Below are 20,124 nucleotides of genomic sequence, written 5' to 3'. Positions count from 1 at the left end.
CTTGGATCAACTGTTCTTGTGTAACATACATGGCTTATTTTGGAATATATTGTTTGGAATTATAGATTTTGGATTTGATGTAGTTGTAGCGTAGCTGTGGTGAGTTTGCAAACTGCAAACTACCCATCTGTTCTAGGACTTGGGTGTCGTCTAGAATCTTGGAAAGCCCTGGCACACTCAGTAATCAAAAGACAGCTAATCCAGAATGCCGATAACTGCCGGGGTAGGATGCCAATAACACCAGGCCATCGTTATACAATCAGCCAAATACTACTCCCTACTACCTCTCGTATATCTACCCTAATATTTATATATAAATGTACATGGTATATCAAAGCCAAAACTAAAGCCCTACAAGAGCACGTAACCTATGCCCCCAACACGGAGTCAATCACCCCTTCATATGCATCAGAATCATCTTCAACCTCCTAACAGCAGGCCCATCCTCCCCCAATCCCTCTCCAGCCCCCTTCTCAATCTCAACCCTCGCCTCCTCAAGCACAGGCTGCAAAAACCCCCAAACCTCATCATGATACCTCTCCTGAACACCAACCCAATCACCCGCACCAGGAAGATTCATCAAAACAGAATCGCGAAGCGAAGTAGAACCAGCCGTAACTGAAGCGGCATCCCCTTCCCCAAACCCAATCCGACTCCCAGCCCCCTGACTCAAAAACACATCAATATCAGGAACAAGACTCGCCCCTGTTAGCCGTCCCTTTTTCTCCTCCTCCAGCCCCATCCGCCGCCGGAAGGAATCAAGAACCTCCCTCTCGGCTGCAGAAAGCGGGACCGGTGCAGCAGCTATATCAATGTCGGTATCAGGGACCGTCGTCGGGTCCTCGAAATTCGGATCGAAGTTTGTATCAGATAGCAGGGAGACAACGGCCGAACCGTCATCTGTGCTTGGGGTATATGTCTTCGTCTCGTGTGTGTGCCACTGGCGCTGCCAGACGGTTTCGAGTTGGTGTTGAGTTGGGTCATGGGCGCGGGCTTTGCCTTTCCAGGTTGAAGAGGGGGTTTGGAGGTCGTGGTGTGGTTGGTTTGCCGTTGTAGTTGTGGTTGGTTCTTCTACCATTCCATCATATATATTTCGCTGGAACTCATCTTCCGTCAAGGTGGGTAGAGCGAATCCACCCGGTGTTGGATCGTGTTCGCGGAAGGCTTGCGCTGCAGACCCAGACGCAGGTCCAGATCCAGAACCGAGACCTCCATGTTGCTGTGTATTTACGGATAGATCCCTGCTTGTCTGTGTGTTTGGGAGGGCGGATGAACCGGCTGGTTTGCTGCTCGTGCTTGATGCTAGGGTGTGGGCTATGTCAGAGGTCGGGTTGAATGCGCTTTTCGCTAGGCCTGTTGCCGAGGTTTGGATGCGGGATGCTAGCGAGGCGGGGTTGGGTTGGGTGTTTGAGGTTGACGGGGCTGGGTTAGTTTGGGGTTTAGAGGGATTGCCCCGCTTGTTCTCCTGGTTGCTCATTGGGTTTGGGATTTTGCCCTGGCGGACTTAAGAGGTTAGGGATTAAGAAGGTTGTGGTTGTGTAGGAATTGGGGTCGGGATTGCGATTCGGGATGGGGTAGCTCTTGTCGGTGTTCGGCTTAATGTGTCTGGGCCGGATGATGTAGGGAAGCATGTGAAGGTCGATTGGGATGAAGGATATAGAGTAATTTGGACTTGAAATGGGGGAGACGGTCTATTCTATAACAGTTAATAGAGTTACTGGGTGTTTTTAGTTATACGATCTTAAAATTAGGCTCATTTAGAAATATGACACAGCTCGGGATGTTCAGATATATACTTTTAGATCTATACTCATATAAGGATGCATTCGCAACATTAACATGCGGAGACTTCGGATATGAACACTGTCAATTACCTTCCTTGTCCCTACTACTCTAGATATATAACATATGATATATGTTAATGCTTAATTTGGCGGAGCCCTGCTTGGGCCTCAAGGATGACGACAGCGGCGCATAGTACAGCCTCGGGCATATTGATTAAATACAGATTATAAACAGATAGGGTCAGCTCAGTGTAAGCAACTAGCTAGGTAATAGCCCAGAATTCCAATTGCGATTCCACCTTCCACCGTTGTCGGTATACGGGTTAGATGGCCGGGGAGGGGCGCAAAAGGTCAATGTTACAGTCGGTAGCAGTGTTGATGTCAGTATGTTCCCAGGTACCTAGATATGCCCGACCTAAATTCATTGAATATTCAATCTCCTGAATCAAATTAATTAAATTTTTTTCATGAAATTCAATACTACATAGAATACTTCCATATTGACGCCCAAAGACTGTCCAGTGGTATCTCCGTAACGAACTCCCCACCACCGCCTCAACTTATCTGGGCAACTTCATCTCATTTTCCTCTTTCTTCATCGCCCCCGGACCAAGTACGCAACCCCATCCCCCTCTCAGATTTTTATATTCTGGATGTTCTAACCGTCGTTTCCTCAATAGAAACTTTTCTCTTATGATCCCTCAAGCTCTGCTGCGGGTCCACTCATAAACAAGCACATTTGTGTTCCAGCTACCTTGCCATCTCATTCGGCAACAGCTCTTCATTCCTCAGCTCGTCTTTCCAACTTGGATAGTTCTAGCTGTTCCCCTCCCTGCCCCTCTTTTCGCCTTACCGCCATCCGCTCTCGACACCCCTCTCCACCTCCGGTGACCGTCCTCTCTATTCCCGCTTTATCCAATCGTTATTCCCATCCGACCGAATTGTTTCGTGTCGGCTATCGCGCCTACATCGCTTCATCCCGGATACTTTGTATCGATAGAGCTTTCGGAGGCATTTGCCAGCCTTTCCAACCCGCCTTTCCGTTCCTTCTATCTTGGTGCCCTTGTCGCGTTCAAGGGCTCGCTAGAACGTGAAAATGGTAGACAGAGATCCAGGCACCCCTACCTGGAAGTTCACACAGTAAGTTTGTCCCGGACCAAACCTTTCAGACATTCCCACCCGATGGTTTCTATTTTTCTCCCCCCTCTTGTCCAAGCGCTATCGACCCAACGTCCCCACAAAGAGTCATTGAATGGTGGCTAACTTGCTTTCAGATGCTTCGGCGATAAAGGCGATGTAGAAGATATTACAGAAGGTAATTGGCAGCCTCCCTCGCACACGGCCAAACCTGGTCAATTTCTACAGAGTGCATCGACTGACACGCGCTCTGCAGCGGACATCATCTCGACCGTCGAATTTGACCACACTGGTAACTATCTGGCCACTGGTGACAAGGGAGGAAGGGTGGTGTTGTTTGAGCGAAACGAGACGGTAGCCCACCCCCTCCGGTCTCTTTTTTTGTTTTGTCGATTTTTCTGCTTTTTTTGTTTTGGTTTGGACTAATCACTGAACACAGAAAAAAACCTGCGAGTATAAATTTCACACAGAGTTCCAGTCACACGAGCCGGAGTTCGATTATCTCAAGTCGCTAGAGATCGAAGAGAAGATCAACAAGATAAAATGGTGCCGACGACAGAATGCATCCCATTTCCTCCTCTCGACGAACGACAAGACGATAAAGCTTTGGAAGGTCTTCGACAAGTCACTGAAGGTGGTCGCGGAGAACAACTTATCGAATGAACTCACTCCCGCGAACCCTGTTGGGGGTGGGGGTATGGCTCGCGCACCCCGCGTATCCTTCAAGGACCCCTCTGCGCTCAAGCTGCCTCGTCTGACACACCATGACACTGTGGTTGCCGCTGTTCCGCGGAGAACATACGCCAACGCTCACGCGTATCATATAAATAGCATCTCCGTTAACAGCGATGGTGAAACCTTTATCAGCAGTGACGATCTCCGAGTGAACCTATGGAACCTCAACATCCAGGACCAGAGCTTCAACATCGTGGATATCAAGCCAGCGAATATGGAGGAACTCACAGAAGTTATCACTGCGGCCGAGTTCCACCCGGTTAGCTGTAACTGGTTCATGTATGCCAGCTCCAAGGGCACAATCAAGCTTGCGGATATGCGGCAACGGGCGTTGTGTGATGAACACGCCAAGCGTATGTACAACTCGGGAATTGCGTCAATTACCTTTTTACTGACTGTTTTATTGCAGAGTTCGAACAAGAAGAGGATGCCTCGTCCCGTTCCTTCTTCTCCGAGATTATCTCCTCCATTTCCGACGTGCGATTCTCCAACGACGGACGGTACATTGTGTCCAGGGACTACTTGACAGTGAAGATTTGGGATGTCAACATGGAGCGCCAGCCAATCAAGACCATCCCCATCCACGAGCACCTGCGCCCTCGCCTCTGCGATACATACGAGAACGATAGCATCTTCGACAAGTTCGAGGTGGTCTTCTCTGGCGATGCGGAGAACGTTATGACCGGCAGCTACAACAACAACTTCATGATCTACCCCACAGAGGAACAAAAGGATACGGAGATTGTGCTCCAGGCAGACAAGTCGGCATTCAAGGCAAAGAAGGTTGGTGTACCAACGCCGATGAGCAAGGGTAACGGAAAGAAGGCCGGTTCGCGATCCGGCAGCCCTGCCGGCCCCGGCAGTCGCATGAAGAAGGAGACCGATGCCGACCAGATCGACTTCAACAAGAAGATCTTGCACATGAGCTGGCATCCATTCGAAGACAGCATTGCAATTGCGGCGACCAACAACGTAAGTGTTTTTTTGTCTGTCCAAGCCCCAACAATGCTAATTGCGAATGCAGCTCTTTGTCTTCTCCGCTCTTTAATCGCACCAGGTACCGTCGTACCATCACAAGGCCATTATCATTTTCCATGGACAGGCGCATCTGGGGTTGGATCGGGTGGCTGGAGGGCCTTGAGTGAACAGGCAAGATATGAAGAATGAAAACCAAGAAAATAATGATAGCAGCAAGCCACAGGTTCCATAATCACAGGACTTTCCCTTTCCCCCAATTCCCTTATCTCTGCTTCCATTGTGGAACTCATCTGAGGGTTGCAGACCTAGTTTTCTTTACCTATGTCCTCTTTACTCTTTTTCTGCTATGGCAGCAGGTTTGTCAAAGGCGTTGTATGGTGGCCAACTCATGATAGAGAATGTCATGCCTGTTTTGAGGGCTTTCCATAGTTAGTACTGGAAGACTATAGATTTGGTAGCTAACTAGTATTAAGATGTTAGAAATTCTAAGCAGAACAGTATGATTTTATGGGTTATGCGTTTAAGTTCAACTTTATGTTTGGTATCTTATCTGACTAGTTAGGGGGAAAAAAACACCAAGAGTGATACCTCCAAAATGTATGTGAGGACCCTGAAATGATGCTGAGATGAGGCCACTCAACTCGGCATTGTTGGCCAGCCCTTACCCTCCGCCCCTTTCCGAGGCTTGACAAGCGAGAGGTACCCCAGCCTTCAAAACAAGCCTTATTATGTAGCTTGATACAGGGGATAGACTACAATATGAAAAATAGACTACCACACTATTCAGACCATTGACCTCCATTCATGACCCGTGTTATTCACATCTGTACCTGTTCACCCCATGCCTGTCATGTTTTTCTGCCGGCAATGGCGGGCGATGACGAAGGCGGACTGAAATTGACCTATCGCACAATACCAAGCATGACCAATGTAACATCTACCATTGACGGAGATCCTGCCAATTGATACCAATAATACCGTAATGAATGAATTTTAAATACACTTCGGAGAATTAAATATCCGAGAGGCACACACTAAACCATAATAGGTTAGCTCCGGACAGGAAAGCCTCCACTGGAGCCCGCGATCGGTCGCGCGCAATTCCATCACCCCAGTCTGTGTCTCCTTGTCTATCATACTTCTCTACCGGTTCTTTCTTGCTGCGTGGAGTTGGTTCCTGTCTTCTTTATCTGCAAGACTCCAGGTCATGCTGTGACCCTAGTGCAACCAGAGCGTTGCCAGTCGATTCCTACACAAGAGACTACGAGCTCCAGCTCTTCGATTACCGCACCCTTACTTTTTCTCCCCTCCTCGACCCTTCTTATCCGTCAAGCCTCCCTTTCTACTTCTCCCCTACTGGGGTTCGTGCATAAACCATGAACTCTGGAAACGATAACTGGCACTCCTCCGGTGGACCGCCGTCGCATCCTGGCATCGATCAAATGAACCAGCAGCCTCGGCCCCTGGGGTCATTCAGGTACGAGCAGTCGCCCAGAGGTCAAGTGTCTTGATATGTATACTAAATCCGATGCTCTTGCGCTTCAATAGTCAAAATCCTTCTCAGCAAGGCCAGGGTTCGCAGCCCTCGGGCCCAGTACTTCCCCCTCCAGGTGGTGAGTGCCTCTTGTGTGAACCATGGATTTCCCTGTGGGAATTCAACGATGAAAAAAAAACACATTTGAGCTGACTGATCTTTCTGGTATAGCACCCTACCATCCTAGTCAGTCTGGTGGCCATTCTCTTCCCGGACTGGCAGAATTAAGCCAGACCCACGGAGGTCAACATCAGCCTTCCGCGTACGGCCAGCACCCAGCAGGCCCGTCGCATAACAGCGGCCATTCTCTCCCCGGAATCGGTCAAGCCATGCAACACGCTTCTCCCCAGCTCAACCGCGAGCGGGAGCGGGACTCCAGGGAGCGCGAAATCATCGAGCGCCAGCGCCAGGAAGAAATGGCTCACCGTGAGCGTGAGCGCGAGCGCGATCATCGTGAACAAATCGAACGGCAGCTAGAACGCCGTGAACAACCCCACCACCCTGTCCAGAGCCACACTGGCTCGATCCCCCTTCATCAACCGGTGGCCAACAAAGTCCCCAACTCCATCCATGGCCCGGGCGGACTCCTCTCGAATCTTAGCGGAAACCAGCAGAACGGCCACCAGGGCGGACCTCAGTCTGCTGCTGGCTTGTTCGGTCCTCAAATGCAGCACGGCGAAGGCACTCCTCGCTCGTACATGCAGCACCCCGGTGGCCCACCAGGACAGCCTATGATGGCATACAACGCCGCCGGACAGCAAATTCCAGGAAATGTTGCAGCTCTTGCTCAGGGCCAGCAACCGATTCTGAACGATGCTCTCAGCTACCTCGATCAGGTCAAGGTACGCTTTGTTGACCAGCCAGATGTCTATAACCGTTTCTTGGATATCATGAAGGATTTCAAGAGCCAGGCTATCGATACGCCTGGTGTGATTCAACGTGTTTCGACACTTTTCAATGGTCACCCAGCTCTTATTCAGGGATTTAATACCTTTTTGCCCCCCGGCTACCGCATTGAGTGCGGTACTGAAGACAACCCTGATGCTATTCGGGTCACAACCCCATCTGGCACAAACACACTCAGCATGCCACGTGCGGGACGTCCCTTTGAGACAATCACCACCAATGTACCCCCCTCTGGTGACCCACATGCTCGGTCTGATTTCTATCGTGACCAGACCCGACCTGGCTGGCAACAAGCGCAGCAGCAGGATCAGCAGCAAGGCCCCGCCTCTGGATCGTACTCTCCTGGCTCGAGAATGATGGGCAGCATGTACCAACAGGATGGACCAGGACCTGCTCAGGATCACCACTATGGCTACCCCACCCAACAGGAACAACAAGCTGCATCCGCCATGACTCATCAGCAAGACCACCGTGGAGTAGCGCAGCTGCAAGGCGCTGCCTCCGCAGCGTCTGCTGGACTTGGCAGGTCGTCTCTCATGGGAGTTTCGGCTGCTGGACAGAACTCTAGTCTCACTCAGCCGATGAACAACCTGGCTGGCGTTGGAACTGGTATGCTCCAGGGTGCTCAGGATCTGAACAAGCGTGGCCCCGTGGAGTTCAACCACGCGATCAGCTATGTGAACAAGATAAAGAACCGCTTCTCAAGTGCGCCGGAGATCTACAAACAGTTCCTTGAGATACTTCAGACCTACCAGCGGGAGTCAAAGCCTATCCAGGATGTATATGGACAGGTTACTCAATTGTTCAACACTGCTCCAGATCTCTTGGAGGATTTCAAACAGTTCCTGCCGGAATCCGCCGCGCATGCCAAACAAGTAGCTGCACAACGTCAAGCCGAAGAGCAAGCCCCTCTTAGCAATCTCCGCGGTGAACCTTCAGGTTTCACCTCCCAGACTCCTAACCGTGACGTCAAGATGCCTCCTCTGGGCCAATTCAATGTGAAGGACCCCAAGGAAAACAAGAAGCGTCGTGGTGGCCCAGGTGGCGTTGGCTCTATCTCGGGGCCTGCCGGTTCTGAAGCTGCTCGCTTGTCTGAGGCAAGCAGGGGTGGCCAGGCTTCGCAGTTCGGTAACGCCAGCAAGAGACCCAAATACCACCATGGAAAGCCTTCTGTCGACATGGCAAATGTCTCTCCCACTTTGATTCCTGCTCTTCCAGAGCCTCTTCCCCCCTCAGTCTCCATGACTCCTAGCCAGGAAGAGATCGCGTTCTTTGATCGCGTGAAGAAGTTCATCGCCAACAAGCAAGTGTTCAGCGATTTCCTGAAGCTTTGTAACCTGTACACCACGGACCTCCTCGACCGTCACATCCTGGTCAAGAGAGCCGAGGGATACATTGGTTCCAATGCTGAGCTTATGAGCTGGTTTAGACGGTTTATGAGCGCTGAAGAACCTGAGGACAAGCTCATTGACCCCAAGGCGAACCCTGAATCAGGTGTCGTCAACCTTGCTCACTGCCGGTCTCTGGGACCGAGTTACCGACTCCTCCCTAAGCGCGAGCGCCAAAAGCCCTGCAGCGGGCGCGATCCGCTTTGCAACGGTGTTCTGAATGACGATTGGGCCTCACATCCCACCTGGGCTTCGGAAGATTCTGGCTTTGTTGCGCACCGCAAGAACCAGTATGAAGACGCTTTGCATCGCATTGAAGAAGACCGCCACGATTACGATCACCACATCGAGGCTTGTACCCGTACCATCCAGTTGATTGAGCCTATTTGCCAGCAATTCCTGTACATGAGTGATGCGGAACGCATGGCATTCAAATTGCCACAAGGTCTCGGTGGCCAAAGCGAGGCAATTTACCAGCGTGTCATCAAGAAGATTTACGACCGTCAACGCGGCGAGAAGGTCATCCGAGATATGTTCCTTCGTCCATGCCACGTCCTTCCCATTGTCCTTTACCGCTTGAAGCAGAAGCTTGAGGAATGGAAGGCCTGCCAACGTGAGTGGGACAAAGTCTGGCGTGAACAGATGCAGCGAGCATACTGGCGCAGTCTTGACCACCAAGCCATCGCAACCAAGCAAACCGACAAGAAGCTCTTTGTCGCCAAGAACATTCAGCAAGACCTGCAGACGAAGCTTGAGGATGCAAAGGCTGGTCGCAAGAGTGGCCGGACCCCGCTCAAGTACCAGGCCGAGTTCCAGTTCAACGATACTCAGGTTCTCCTGGACGCTGTCTACTTGCTTTTCTTGTACTTCGACCGCAACACCAATGGCTTTGGCGCTGATCCTCAGCGTCTCATGAACTTTATCCGGGATTTCATTCCTACTTTCTTCGGCCTGGACCGTTACACTTTCAACTTGTACATGGACGAAGTCTACAACGCCATCAATGATGACGATGACACTTATGCCAATGATGATGCATCGAACGGGAGCCGCAAGGGGGTGGACTTGCAGAAGCTGGATCTTCTGCGTGAGGTCCTTGAACGCGGAGGTCAGGCCGAGAAGCCCGCTAAAGAGGATGGTGTAAACAGCCACGACGAACCCCCTGTTGTTCAAGTTTCTTCCACCGCCGCTGAGTCTGAGGATTCCTTTGACGTGGCTGAACTGCGATGGATGGAGCATCCCGGAAAGGGCAACTTCAACCTGGAGCATGAATACACACTCAACGAGAAGTACAAGAAGAAGGAACACCACATGTACTGCAACCTGAACATCTACTGCTTCTTGCGTACTTTTGAGATCCTCTACTCGCGTCTCCTGCGCATCAAGGAGCAGGAGGAGTCAGCCCGTGAACAAGTCCGACGCGGTTGTCTACCCAAGGCTGCCCACGAGTTGTGCTTGATAGACCGATTCCCCAGTGATTTCTTCTATGATGTCGACCCCAAAGCCAACCTCTACAAGCAGATTGTGCGTATGTGCGAGGAGGTCATCAAGGGCGATATCGATCAGGTTCATCTTGAAGAGACCCTGCGTCGCTTCTACATGCAGAGCGGATACCAGCTCTACAACCTGGAACGTATCTTCTCCTCCATTTCCAAGTTTGTGGCATCCATCTTCACCGGCGATTCTCGCGATCGCAGCTCCGATATTGTCAATCTGTTCTTCAAGGAACGAGAGAAGGAGGAAACCACCCACCACCAGGAGATTCAGTACCGCAAACAAGTCGAGCGACTGGTCAAGGATGGAGATATCTACCGCATAACTTTCGTGAGTTTCCCCATTCCCATGACTGCCTGGCACCAGCTAACGAATATTCCAGTACCCAACCGACCGCCGTGTGACCGTCCAAGTAATGACCAGCGAAGACGCAACCCTTGATAATGAGGAACTCACTCCGGAAGAGCGCTGGTCCTACTATGTGACCGCCTACTCAATGCGTGACCCCACCGAGGGCGTGCAATTCTCGAAGATGCGCATGCCTCTGCTGAAGCGCAACCTTCCCCCCAAGCTCGAAGAGGATGAAGAGTATGATCGCTACTACCGCATGCTGCAGCATCACGATGGCCTGACCATCCGCATCTGCGCCAACAACTACACAATGCTGTACCAGCCACCCACCTACGACTGGTTCTGGCGCTCCAACGCCCCCATCCCCGAGAAAGACGCCGACGCCGATGCCATCAAGGCCCAGGTCGAGGAGCAGGCCAGGGAGAAGGCCGCGCTTCGCGAGAAGCGCCACGACCGCTTTGTCGAGAAGTTCGTCAACAACCCGGCCTGGGCCCGCGGCCTCAGCAAGAACCAGGTGGACGAGAGCAACCAGCGGTTCCGGTCCTGGGTCGACGGGACCCTCTCCGACACTCCTGCTTCGGCCCGTGAGGGATCTGCGTCTGGTTCTGCCTCCGCCCCCGCTGCGGAGGAGCAGGAGGGCGGAGACGTTGAGATGACTGATGTCGAGCCTACAGAGGCCTAGGTGTGTTGGAGTGTAACTTTTTACGACGGGTCAGTCCCCCGGGACTGACATGCATTATTGTTGTTGGGGGAAGGACGGCGTACACGATGAGGAAATTGCGAATAGTTTTCTTTTTTTTTTCTTTTTTCACGGTTTCCGTAGTTTGTATTTGTATCTCTCTTCTATTTTCAAGTATCTCTTACTTTATTCTCACAAATGAAATGGTCATGGAGAAATTGACGTTTTAATTTAATTTGTATGTTCTCATATTTGCGACAAATTCTGAGTATGTTTGAGCCATATCTGAATGCGGTAATTAAGTCGAACTTCTGGGGAAAAAAGAAACTGGACTCCGGATCATCGGCTTCTCTTACTGAATCGGCACGACTAGCGGGATTATCCAAGGGATTATCCAATATGTATAAGAATCTCCGTGTGGCCGAGACTGCATAACCGATTCCCGAGACGTGGATCCGGGGGAAACTCGGGGGATCTACTTTTTCAAGTCCTACTATAGTCAAGTCCTATAGTGAAGTCCTATAGTGAAGTCTTATAGTGAAGTCTTAGAGTGAAGTAATTTTTTATTTGAATGGTTATAATAGAATATTCCGAAAAAAGAGGCTTTGAATGATATATGTCAGGGGATAGTGGGATAGGGAAAATGGGGATTTGCCAAAACCGAAAGAATCCCGAAGGTCCAGTCAAGGCCGAGTATATGCCGTAGTTGACATCATGATGAAATCTTTGAGAGAGCATCATTGAAGAAATGAGCCGGCAATTAACTGGAGATTAAATGGAGACATATATAATTTCGATTTGCAAATTAATCCAGTATACGATTTAATCAATTTATACCCCGGCTTTATCAAATTTGTATAGAAGACTTTCCATTCTTCCGGAGTTGTCGGTCTTCCTGTGTGGAGACCTTTGCCCGTGGGGTTGAAGAAATTACTTATACCTCCAGATCCCCTTTCTTTTTCTTCTTTTTTCACTTTTGACACTCTCCCCTCTACCCTTCATAATGTCTGCTTCGGCCCTATTGAAGAGCCGCGTGCGGCGCCCATCTTACCTGAAGAAGCTCGCCAAAGCTGAGGATCTCATTCACCACTTCCCCAATGGCGCGTACATCGGCTGGTCCGGCTTCACTGGTGTCGGTTACCCCAAGTATGTAACACAGCCCATTGATTGTGAGGGCAGAATGCTAATGCCAATCCAGAATGGTTCCCATTGCTCTCGCAGACCACGTCGAGAAGAACAACCTCCAGGGACAGCTGAAGTACAACCTGTTCGTCGGTGCCTCCTCCGGCGCAGAGACTGAGAACCGTTGGGCCCGCTTGAACATGATTGAGCGCCGCAGTCCTCACCAAGTCGGAAAGGAAATTGCCAAGGGAATCAACAACGGTCAGATCAAGTTCTTCGATAAGCATCTGAGCATGTTCCCTTCGGATTTGGTCTACGTAAGTTCCGGCATTTTCAGAGGAAAAAAAAAAAAAAAAAGAAGATCGACCCGCTAACCTTTCCATAGGGCTGGTACACTCTGAACCGACCTAAGCCCTCCATCGACGTGGCAGTCATCGAGGCTTCCGCTATCACCGAAAACGGAGGCATCATCCCCGGTGCTTCCGTCGGTGCTTCGCCCGAGTTGATCCAGATGGCCGACAAGGTCATCATCGAAGTCAACACGTCCATGCCTTCCTTCGAGGGTCTGCACGACATCACTGGCTCAGACCTTCCCCCTGGCCGCAAGCCCTACCTCATCATGGCTCCCGAGGACCGCATCGGAACCAACTACATCCCCATCGACCCCGAGAAGGTTGTTGCCATCGTTGAGTCCAACTACCCTGACCAGACTCTCCCCAACGCTCCCGAGGACGAGGGTTCCCAGGCCATCGCCTCGAACCTCATCGAGTTCCTCAAGCACGAGGTCAAGCACGGCCGCCTCCCACCCAACCTCCTCCCCATCCAATCCGGCATCGGCAACATCGCCAACGCCGTCGTGGGCGGACTCAGCAAGGGCGGTGCCGATTTCAAGAACCTCAAGGTCTGGACCGAAGTCCTGCAGGACTCCTTCCTCGACCTCTTCGACAGCGGCAACCTCGACTTCGCAACCGCAACCTCGATCCGCTTCTCGCCCGATGGCTTCAAGCGCTTCTACGATAACTGGGAACGCTACGCAGGAAAGCTCCTCCTCCGCTCCCAGCAGGTCTCCAACTCCCCCGAGATCATCCGTCGTCTCGGCTGCATCGGCATGAACACCCCCGTCGAAGTCGACATCTACGCCCACGCAAACAGCACCTGCGTCATGGGCTCGCGCATGCTGAACGGACTCGGCGGTTCTGCCGATTTCCTCCGTAACTCCAAGTACAGTATCATGCACACTCCCTCCGCGCGTCCCACCAAGACCGATCCTACCGGTGTGAGCTGTATCGTGCCGTTCGCGACACACATCGATCAGACTGAGCACGATCTCGATGTCGTCGTGACTGAGCAGGGTCTTGCTGATGTTCGTGGATTGTCACCTCGTGAGCGTGCCCGTGTCATCATTAAGAACTGCTCGCACCCTGACTACACCCCTATCCTCACTGATTACCTTGATCGTGCGGAGTTCGAGTGTCTGCGTAAGGGTATGGGTCACGAGCCCCACATGCTCTTCCAGGCCTTCAACATGCACAAGAACTTGCAGGAGAAGGGTACCATGAAGATTGATTCTTGGGAGTAAATTCTGAGTGATGTGTGTTGGTGACAATACTTTCAATTTGTTATTCTTAAACTATACGCTAGGTTAGGGCGTTTGGTATATCTATTAGCGGTTTTGTACATATTATACTTGGAATATGACCTTTTCCTCTGGATTGTTTTGTGTAGATTGCTGGTTCGTAGCTGGGGGGGATTTTGCTAGACAAGCTATACAGCTATGTCCGAGCACTAGGCCATAAATGAAGTGGATATTGACTATTTGATCTAGTCTGCATAATGATCTCCAATTTGATTGCTTAATACTCGCATATAAGTACACCAGAATGTGGAACCAATTATATCGATTCTATCATTCGATCCATACTAAGCTTCAACCGTTTACAACTAGAATATGACTTGTGAGGATGACGCCGAAAATGACCACCTTGGGCGGCCGTTTTTGCTTTCCACCCGTAACTTTCAAGCCGGAGGGCAACGAAAGAACAAAAGGCCGGGCGACATGAAAGCTCCCAAAGGGCACTACGTCGATCAAAAGACTGCTGTTTTAAGCCTTTGAGACAATTGAAGTTTATGGTTCTAAACCCCGCTTTTTGGTACAGGTAATATCGCAAGTACTCTCATGCAGTCATGCTCGTGAAACAATAGTCGATATCGGAGCAATAGATCGAGGCATTTATTCAAAATTCAATAGTGTACTTCAGACTAAATACAAAGATCGGGGATATAGCTTTAAGAAAAGTGTAGGAAGATAAATTATGGCCGAGCGGGCTCCAAATCCAGGCTGAACGACATCTGCATCTCACCAACAATAAAACAAAGATATATCTCTTCGCTAAGTCATCAGATATCAGTGTAGGGAATGTATGGGTCGTATTGGTCTGTGTTTGTAGTCCAATCCCACCAATGACCCGCATACGGCTCATTCTGAGAGGTTTCGTCAGCTGGACAACCTGTGATGAACGGCCTCGTCTGGTCATCCTTGAAGTTGGCCGCTTTGTAGAATTCTATCGTCGCGTTCTTATCCATTCCACAAATTGGTCCACACCAGATTGGATGTTCGTCGAACCCGTACGGGCGGAGGATATTACCCTTCTGGGCGTATTTATAGTCGGGGTTATTGACAGTGTTACCGATATCACACACAGGGATGGTCCAGACACCTTCCATGCTCGCACCCTCCGTGTAGGTGTTAGCGCCGCCAGTGAAGATGTCACTTATACGACTAGTCATGGTTGACGAGTCGTAGTTGTAGCCAGCGGCCTTGTAAGACTTGAGGGAGGATTTGATAACGTCCTAGAGGGTAAAACGTTAGTATACGACATGTTCCTATATACGTGTCGGTGTCACACGTGTTAGTGACATACCACTGGTTCAAGATCAGGCCAGAATGACCCGGAGTCACTGCCTTCCGCCTTTAATATAGGGAATTCTCCCATGCGATCAGATCCCCACGGCCGAGAAATCCATCCGCGTTTGTGCCCATGGTCAGCCTGCCAGTAGTATAGGTACCAAGCGCGTTTTTGTTCATCGCAGTAAACGTTATCGCCTTCGTTGGTACCTCGGCCGACATCCTGGCCGTCACCGCAGGCGCCCCCGCCGAGAATAAACACACGCTGCTTACGCCATAGAGCGTTGATCATCATTGACTTTACGATGTTGATCATTGTCTGCTGAGCGTCGTCCTTCTTTAATCCTGGGAAGTCAACCCACGATCCGCCCTCGAGCATGTTACGGATATCGCCATCCCCGTAGCCATGACCGAGCATCAGCTCATTATTACCACTGATAAATGCTTTCGAGATTTCAGGCAGTATATTTGCCATGAAATGGCCGAGGTCAGCCTGTGTGAGGCTGGTGGATTCTCTACACATAGGTTAGTATTAGCAATAGTAATGAATCTATGTGTGGAGAACTCACTTAGAACTGATACCTAGAATGGCTGCACCAATTCCACCGCTAATCATGGCTGAGCCTGCTCCCAAAACGAGAGGTACAGTAGTACCTATGACTGGCAGGAGAGCAGGTGCACTGAGCCCGATAACAACAACACCAATCACAACGGCGATCAAATTCAACATCTCTTTTAGGAGCGTTGTATCCCAGAAATTCTCATCATTCCAGAAATTGCGCACTATGGAATCAGTATCCAGGGCTGAGATGCCAGAAGTGGGACCGAACGCCTGCTCTAGACCAAGGAAAAAGCCGTGCAGGTTACTCATCGCCCTTGCAACATAGTACGCCTGCTCGGTGCTATTGCCTAGGGTGTTCAGGTCTTGGTCGCAAGTTTCGAGTCTGCAATTGTTGGTGTCGCCGGTGTTCTGGCACGACCAGTCGTCGTCGTTTAGTGCGTATTTGCCGAACGCACCAGCGAATCCGTATTTTCCTTCCATCCGGCTTTGGGCATTCTCGCTCCACCACTTGTTAAGCCAGCCGTCGGTGTCGGCCTTGATCCATTTCTCTGGGGTTGGATTGATTTTGAACTGTCCGACTGCCCCACAGGTGTCAATAGCGTCTCGGACGCTCTTGTAGTAGGATGGGCCGTGGGGGACGGCGGTTACTTGGAGGATAACCGCTGCCCATGCGCCAATGCGAAGCAGAGCAGACGCAGAAAACATGTCGCTTGACAGTCTAGACTGAGACTATGCCTCCGACTAGATTGGATGCGAAAAAGAAAAATGAGTCTTCTGGACATTTCAGAGGTATTCTGGGGTTTATATGTCATCCTAATTGCCACTATCAACAATCGGGAAAGTGGGTTTGATATAGATCAACTATATTCTTGTTTCCATGGCAGTCTGTACAGAAATTAGCATTATCCAGAAAGGCACATGGCGCAGGAACGGGCAAGAAGAACGTACCAATCAATATGCCCCAGCCCGTTGACCTGTCTAGGATCCCTCAACTACAGAAGAAACCAGTGGCTAGAAACGGCTATACGGTCAAAGCCACGGACGGCAGGAATGGATCTTCCAGTTTCTTACCGGCTTAGGTTAATCGGGAAGACAATTGTTGCATTTCGACTGGAAATAGTGGGGATTAAAGGGTGTATATATAGGATATGGTTGCACTGGTGGTATTTCTGGGTTTGGAGGTGCTATCCCTTAAAGCATATCAGCCGTGACTTTACTCCCTATCAGTGTGTATGATCTGTTTATTTCTTCCCCCTAGCCACTCTATGTCAAGGTAGACACCCGAATCTGCAGTAGGTTGCAGCCCCAAGCCCATCTGTGTTACCCATGCCCTCTCGAACCCGGTTCAGAAGGTGTATCAATTTCCTAATTAGGATACTCCAAGATGTCCCCGAAGAGTAACTCGTATCTATAGAGGATTGTCAGCGGGCGCGGCCGCGGGGGCTTAACCGCACCAGTTAAAGCGAGCCTCCGCAAAGGTTTTAACACTGCTACCAACTTCCTAATTTAGCATACCGTAGTTCGTACGGAGTAAGAAAGCAATTGATGGGATAAGAATTTGTACTCTAGATTCCTTCCAATTGTCCCTGAAATACACTTTACGGGTAGGGTGACAACGCTAGATCCTTCGAAAGAAACCTTGGAAGAAGCCAATTTCATTTAGCTAAGAGAGGAAGGAAGATCAAGCTGGGGAGTTCTATCAGCCTAAAGCAGAAACGGTCTCCACACGATCTTACAACTCAATCTTCAATTTCATGAAATTTGCCAAGCAGCAGTCAATGGGTACTATGCGAGCGGCCATTTCCAATCCGAGAGTGATAAGACCTTCAGGACAATAGCCAAGGCTCAAGGTGACCGAGGCTGTTGTTTAGCTGAACAACAAGGTTTTCCCCGATTCAATACGCCCAGCTTTCCCATTTGAGTATAACTGTAGTCTCTTTATAGACGATGGTCGCCCGTAAGGCGGAATCCGCCTTCTACCCAGCACAGAAATCCCAATCAGCTCCTGCAATCCAGGCCACTGTATCTAAGAACACCAGTTTCACAACCACGGGCTATAGTTCAACGGCAACAATTTCCACTGCCCTCGCTGATGACCTTTGTGACGTATTGCCACACTAGTCGTCAGCCCGTTCTCCATTAGGTAGGTGACGGTACGATCGTGGCATGATTCTCACGGTTACAGTCCAGCATTATCTGCATAATGCAGCATCGACCGAGGACAGGCGGGTGTGCGGTATTTTCGCTATTAGCTCGCATCACCGTGGTATGCTTTCGAGCTTCACCAATTAGGTGGGGAGAGATAGGAGAGGCCGATGATAACTATAGATAGAGGTCGAGGCACCTACGAATAAGCGGCCGAGAGTAGCTCTGCGACGCTAACCGCTGTGCAATATAACCTTAGGTGGGGACCTAAGATGGGGTGGATAAAGTGGAGCATGCAGCATCGAGGAGACTTCGCAATAAGGGAGGTCGGCGCAATAGCAGACACTTAACGGGAAGGCCGTGCTAGCAGAAAAAAGCGATCTAGATATAATTATAAACTTCTTTGGAAAATGGAGTATTGACACACAATCATGCGATGCGATGGATGGCTGGATCACCCCTGTGTTTCTGCTCCTGAGCGACTGGGTATCATTGCAGCCCACGCTGGTCAGAACGACCAGGGAATTGGGTCGAGTGGTATCTCCGGTAAAATGAAAGGGGTAGTGTGTCGAGCTGAAAGTCAATGTGCAGTAGTCGGTTGGGGCCAGAGTAAAAGAAAGGGAGCGCGAGTGTAAGATAGAGAGGCAGGAAAAATGCAAAAGAGGAGGATGAGCAGGGGAGACGGGTCATTTGTGTCGGCATTGAAGGGAGATTACGTGACAGCGTATTGGGTAAACCTAAAGAGGCAAGCTAACCAGATGTAGGAATTCACAGATCCGCCATTTACAGTATATATTAAATGTATATCCCATCAAATGATATATATGTAAAAAGCATCAGATACATCCAGAGAAATAAATTATCTAGATCCCAAATCCTGCGACCAGAACTCCAACCGAATACATCCATGGATGGTATAATAACAAAGCTCGCAAAATCAAAACGCCAAAAGAAAAACATATAATCATCTCTCAATCTCCTTTTAGTCCCCATGTCACGAAACGACAGAGTCTGAGAATCGAATCCGAACCGGAGAACCTAGTACCCATCGAAAAGATTAGATACCAGTGAGTCTATATCAGTCAGCACCGTCCACCAACGCACAGTCTCGACAAGACCGTAGAATTATAGATATGAATTAGATATGAACGTACCGACTCCAGAGTGACCCGAGAATACCCTGCTGCGCGGGCTCAGACTTGCGTTGAGCCCAGCCGTGATCGACGTTGTAGTGCTTCACATCTTGTAACCCGGCGAAGAGGCCTCGTCCTGCTGTTGCGCGCTCTGGGGGTGTTAGTTATGGAGACTAATGGAGACTAATGGATGGAGGTGGTATACGTACGCGATGCTGTTGAGCAGATTTCCGAACCCAGTAGTCTGCGCCGTAATCATTTTGCAGACGGGCGTGCTCGCTATCGGTTGTTTTGGCTTGGGTAGGCATTTTGATTTGAGGTTGTTGGGCAGATGGCTTGTGTTGATAGTATCAAACCAGGTATCAAGTCTCAGGTACTGAAGTGGATGTTGTATAAGAATGTCTTTGTGTGATGAACAAAACGAACTCGTGTAATATCCCCAGCCTTATATACACACCATCCATATCAACAGATCTAAAGCCGCATAGCAAGTATGGCCTGACAGCATTGAGCCAAGCCATACCGGTTCCGACAGGTTGGATCGTGGGACATCGCCGTTAGCCGTGTCTGGGGCATATGGATAGCATGATCTGTCGGATTGGCGTTATCCGGGTGGGATTCAGGAATACGGGTGGTTGGTGGTTGGTGGTTTGACTTGTGACGTCGGGTATGGTGCAATAATAATTCGGAACTATCCGTCTATGGGGTAAAGAAGATAAATCCATGCAACACCGATTGGTATTCGAGGTCAGATGATTGGGGGATAGGTGGTTGGTGCTTATGTGTGGCATGATCGGGTGGCACGGTGATGGTCAGACTTGATCCTTCGGCAAAAAACAGGAACACGAGATGATCTACATTGGATTTGATATAATGAGAAGAACATCTTACAACTGCTGTGGTATATTTTGATATTGTGCGACAGTCTTTACTGAATATTTTGAAAGTACATGTCTGTTTCAATGTACTAGCCAGCGGGTTCACCTTCGAAACTTGAAGATATATTTAGAGCACCGCACTCTTAAGCACCCACATAGTTCGACCACAAAAATGCTTTGTTTTCTTTGCTATCACCTATAATCCCTCCGCTATGCATCCATACCCTTTTGGGGGTTTCATCCGACAAGACAACATTTCTCTCCACTGCGAGTCAACTGTAAAACACACAAGCAAGGCATCTACCACAGGCAGGTCGCTGCAGATAACTACAATATTTGAAAACATCTTAGTGGGTTAATCTACGAAGATGTCAGTCTATGCAAATCCAACAG

General features: G+C 49.9%; 6 protein-coding genes across 6 annotated transcripts; 3 read left to right on the top strand and 3 right to left on the bottom strand.

Annotated features, from left to right (window-relative positions):
• Nucleotides 1-391: 391 nt before the first annotated feature.
• N7447_009455 (uncharacterized protein) lies at nt 392-1,477 on the bottom strand (the record flags this gene model as incomplete). The annotated part of the gene is made up of 1 exon (XM_057233717.1): nt 392-1,477. One exon carries the CDS (start codon nt 1,475-1,477, stop codon nt 392-394), a length of 1,086 nt encoding a protein of 361 aa, XP_057083259.1.
• Nucleotides 1,478-2,880: 1,403 nt separating this feature from the next.
• Nucleotides 2,881-4,704, top strand: N7447_009454 (protein phosphatase 2A regulatory subunit CDC55; the record flags this gene model as incomplete). Its single annotated transcript, XM_057233716.1, has 6 exons — nt 2,881-2,924; nt 3,059-3,099; nt 3,178-3,275; nt 3,361-4,009; nt 4,066-4,628; nt 4,681-4,704. 6 exons carry the CDS (start codon nt 2,881-2,883, stop codon nt 4,702-4,704), a joined length of 1,419 nt encoding a protein of 472 aa, XP_057083258.1.
• A 1,306-nt stretch (nt 4,705-6,010) lies between these two features.
• On the top strand, nt 6,011-10,989 carry N7447_009453 (transcriptional regulator SIN3; the record flags this gene model as incomplete). The annotated part of the gene is made up of 4 exons (XM_057233715.1): nt 6,011-6,111; nt 6,183-6,247; nt 6,340-10,286; nt 10,339-10,989. The coding sequence occupies 4 exons, from the start codon at nt 6,011-6,013 to the stop codon at nt 10,987-10,989; spliced, it is 4,764 nt and encodes a 1,587-aa protein (XP_057083257.1).
• Nucleotides 10,990-11,989: 1,000 nt separating this feature from the next.
• On the top strand, nt 11,990-13,687 carry coaT (acetyl-CoA hydrolase ACH1; the record flags this gene model as incomplete). The annotated part of the gene is made up of 3 exons (XM_057233714.1): nt 11,990-12,132; nt 12,185-12,425; nt 12,494-13,687. The coding sequence occupies 3 exons, from the start codon at nt 11,990-11,992 to the stop codon at nt 13,685-13,687; spliced, it is 1,578 nt and encodes a 525-aa protein (XP_057083256.1).
• Nucleotides 13,688-14,505: 818 nt separating this feature from the next.
• N7447_009451 (uncharacterized protein) lies at nt 14,506-16,280 on the bottom strand (the record flags this gene model as incomplete). Its single annotated transcript, XM_057233713.1, has 3 exons — nt 14,506-14,958; nt 15,030-15,528; nt 15,583-16,280. 3 exons carry the CDS (start codon nt 16,278-16,280, stop codon nt 14,506-14,508), a joined length of 1,650 nt encoding a protein of 549 aa, XP_057083255.1.
• Nucleotides 16,281-18,777: 2,497 nt separating this feature from the next.
• On the bottom strand, nt 18,778-19,161 carry N7447_009450 (uncharacterized protein; the record flags this gene model as incomplete). Its single annotated transcript, XM_057233712.1, has 3 exons — nt 18,778-18,793; nt 18,875-19,002; nt 19,063-19,161. The coding sequence occupies 3 exons, from the start codon at nt 19,159-19,161 to the stop codon at nt 18,778-18,780; spliced, it is 243 nt and encodes an 80-aa protein (XP_057083254.1).
• Nucleotides 19,162-20,124: the final 963 nt, after the last annotated feature.

This window comes from Penicillium robsamsonii (assembly GCF_028829455.1).
Source record: "Penicillium robsamsonii strain IBT 29466 chromosome Unknown utg000005l_segment0_segment0, whole genome shotgun sequence".
Taxonomy (NCBI): Eukaryota; Fungi; Ascomycota; class Eurotiomycetes; order Eurotiales; family Aspergillaceae; genus Penicillium; species Penicillium robsamsonii.
Note: the sequence above shows the minus strand (reverse complement) of the source record. Positions and strands in the feature narration are given on the sequence as shown.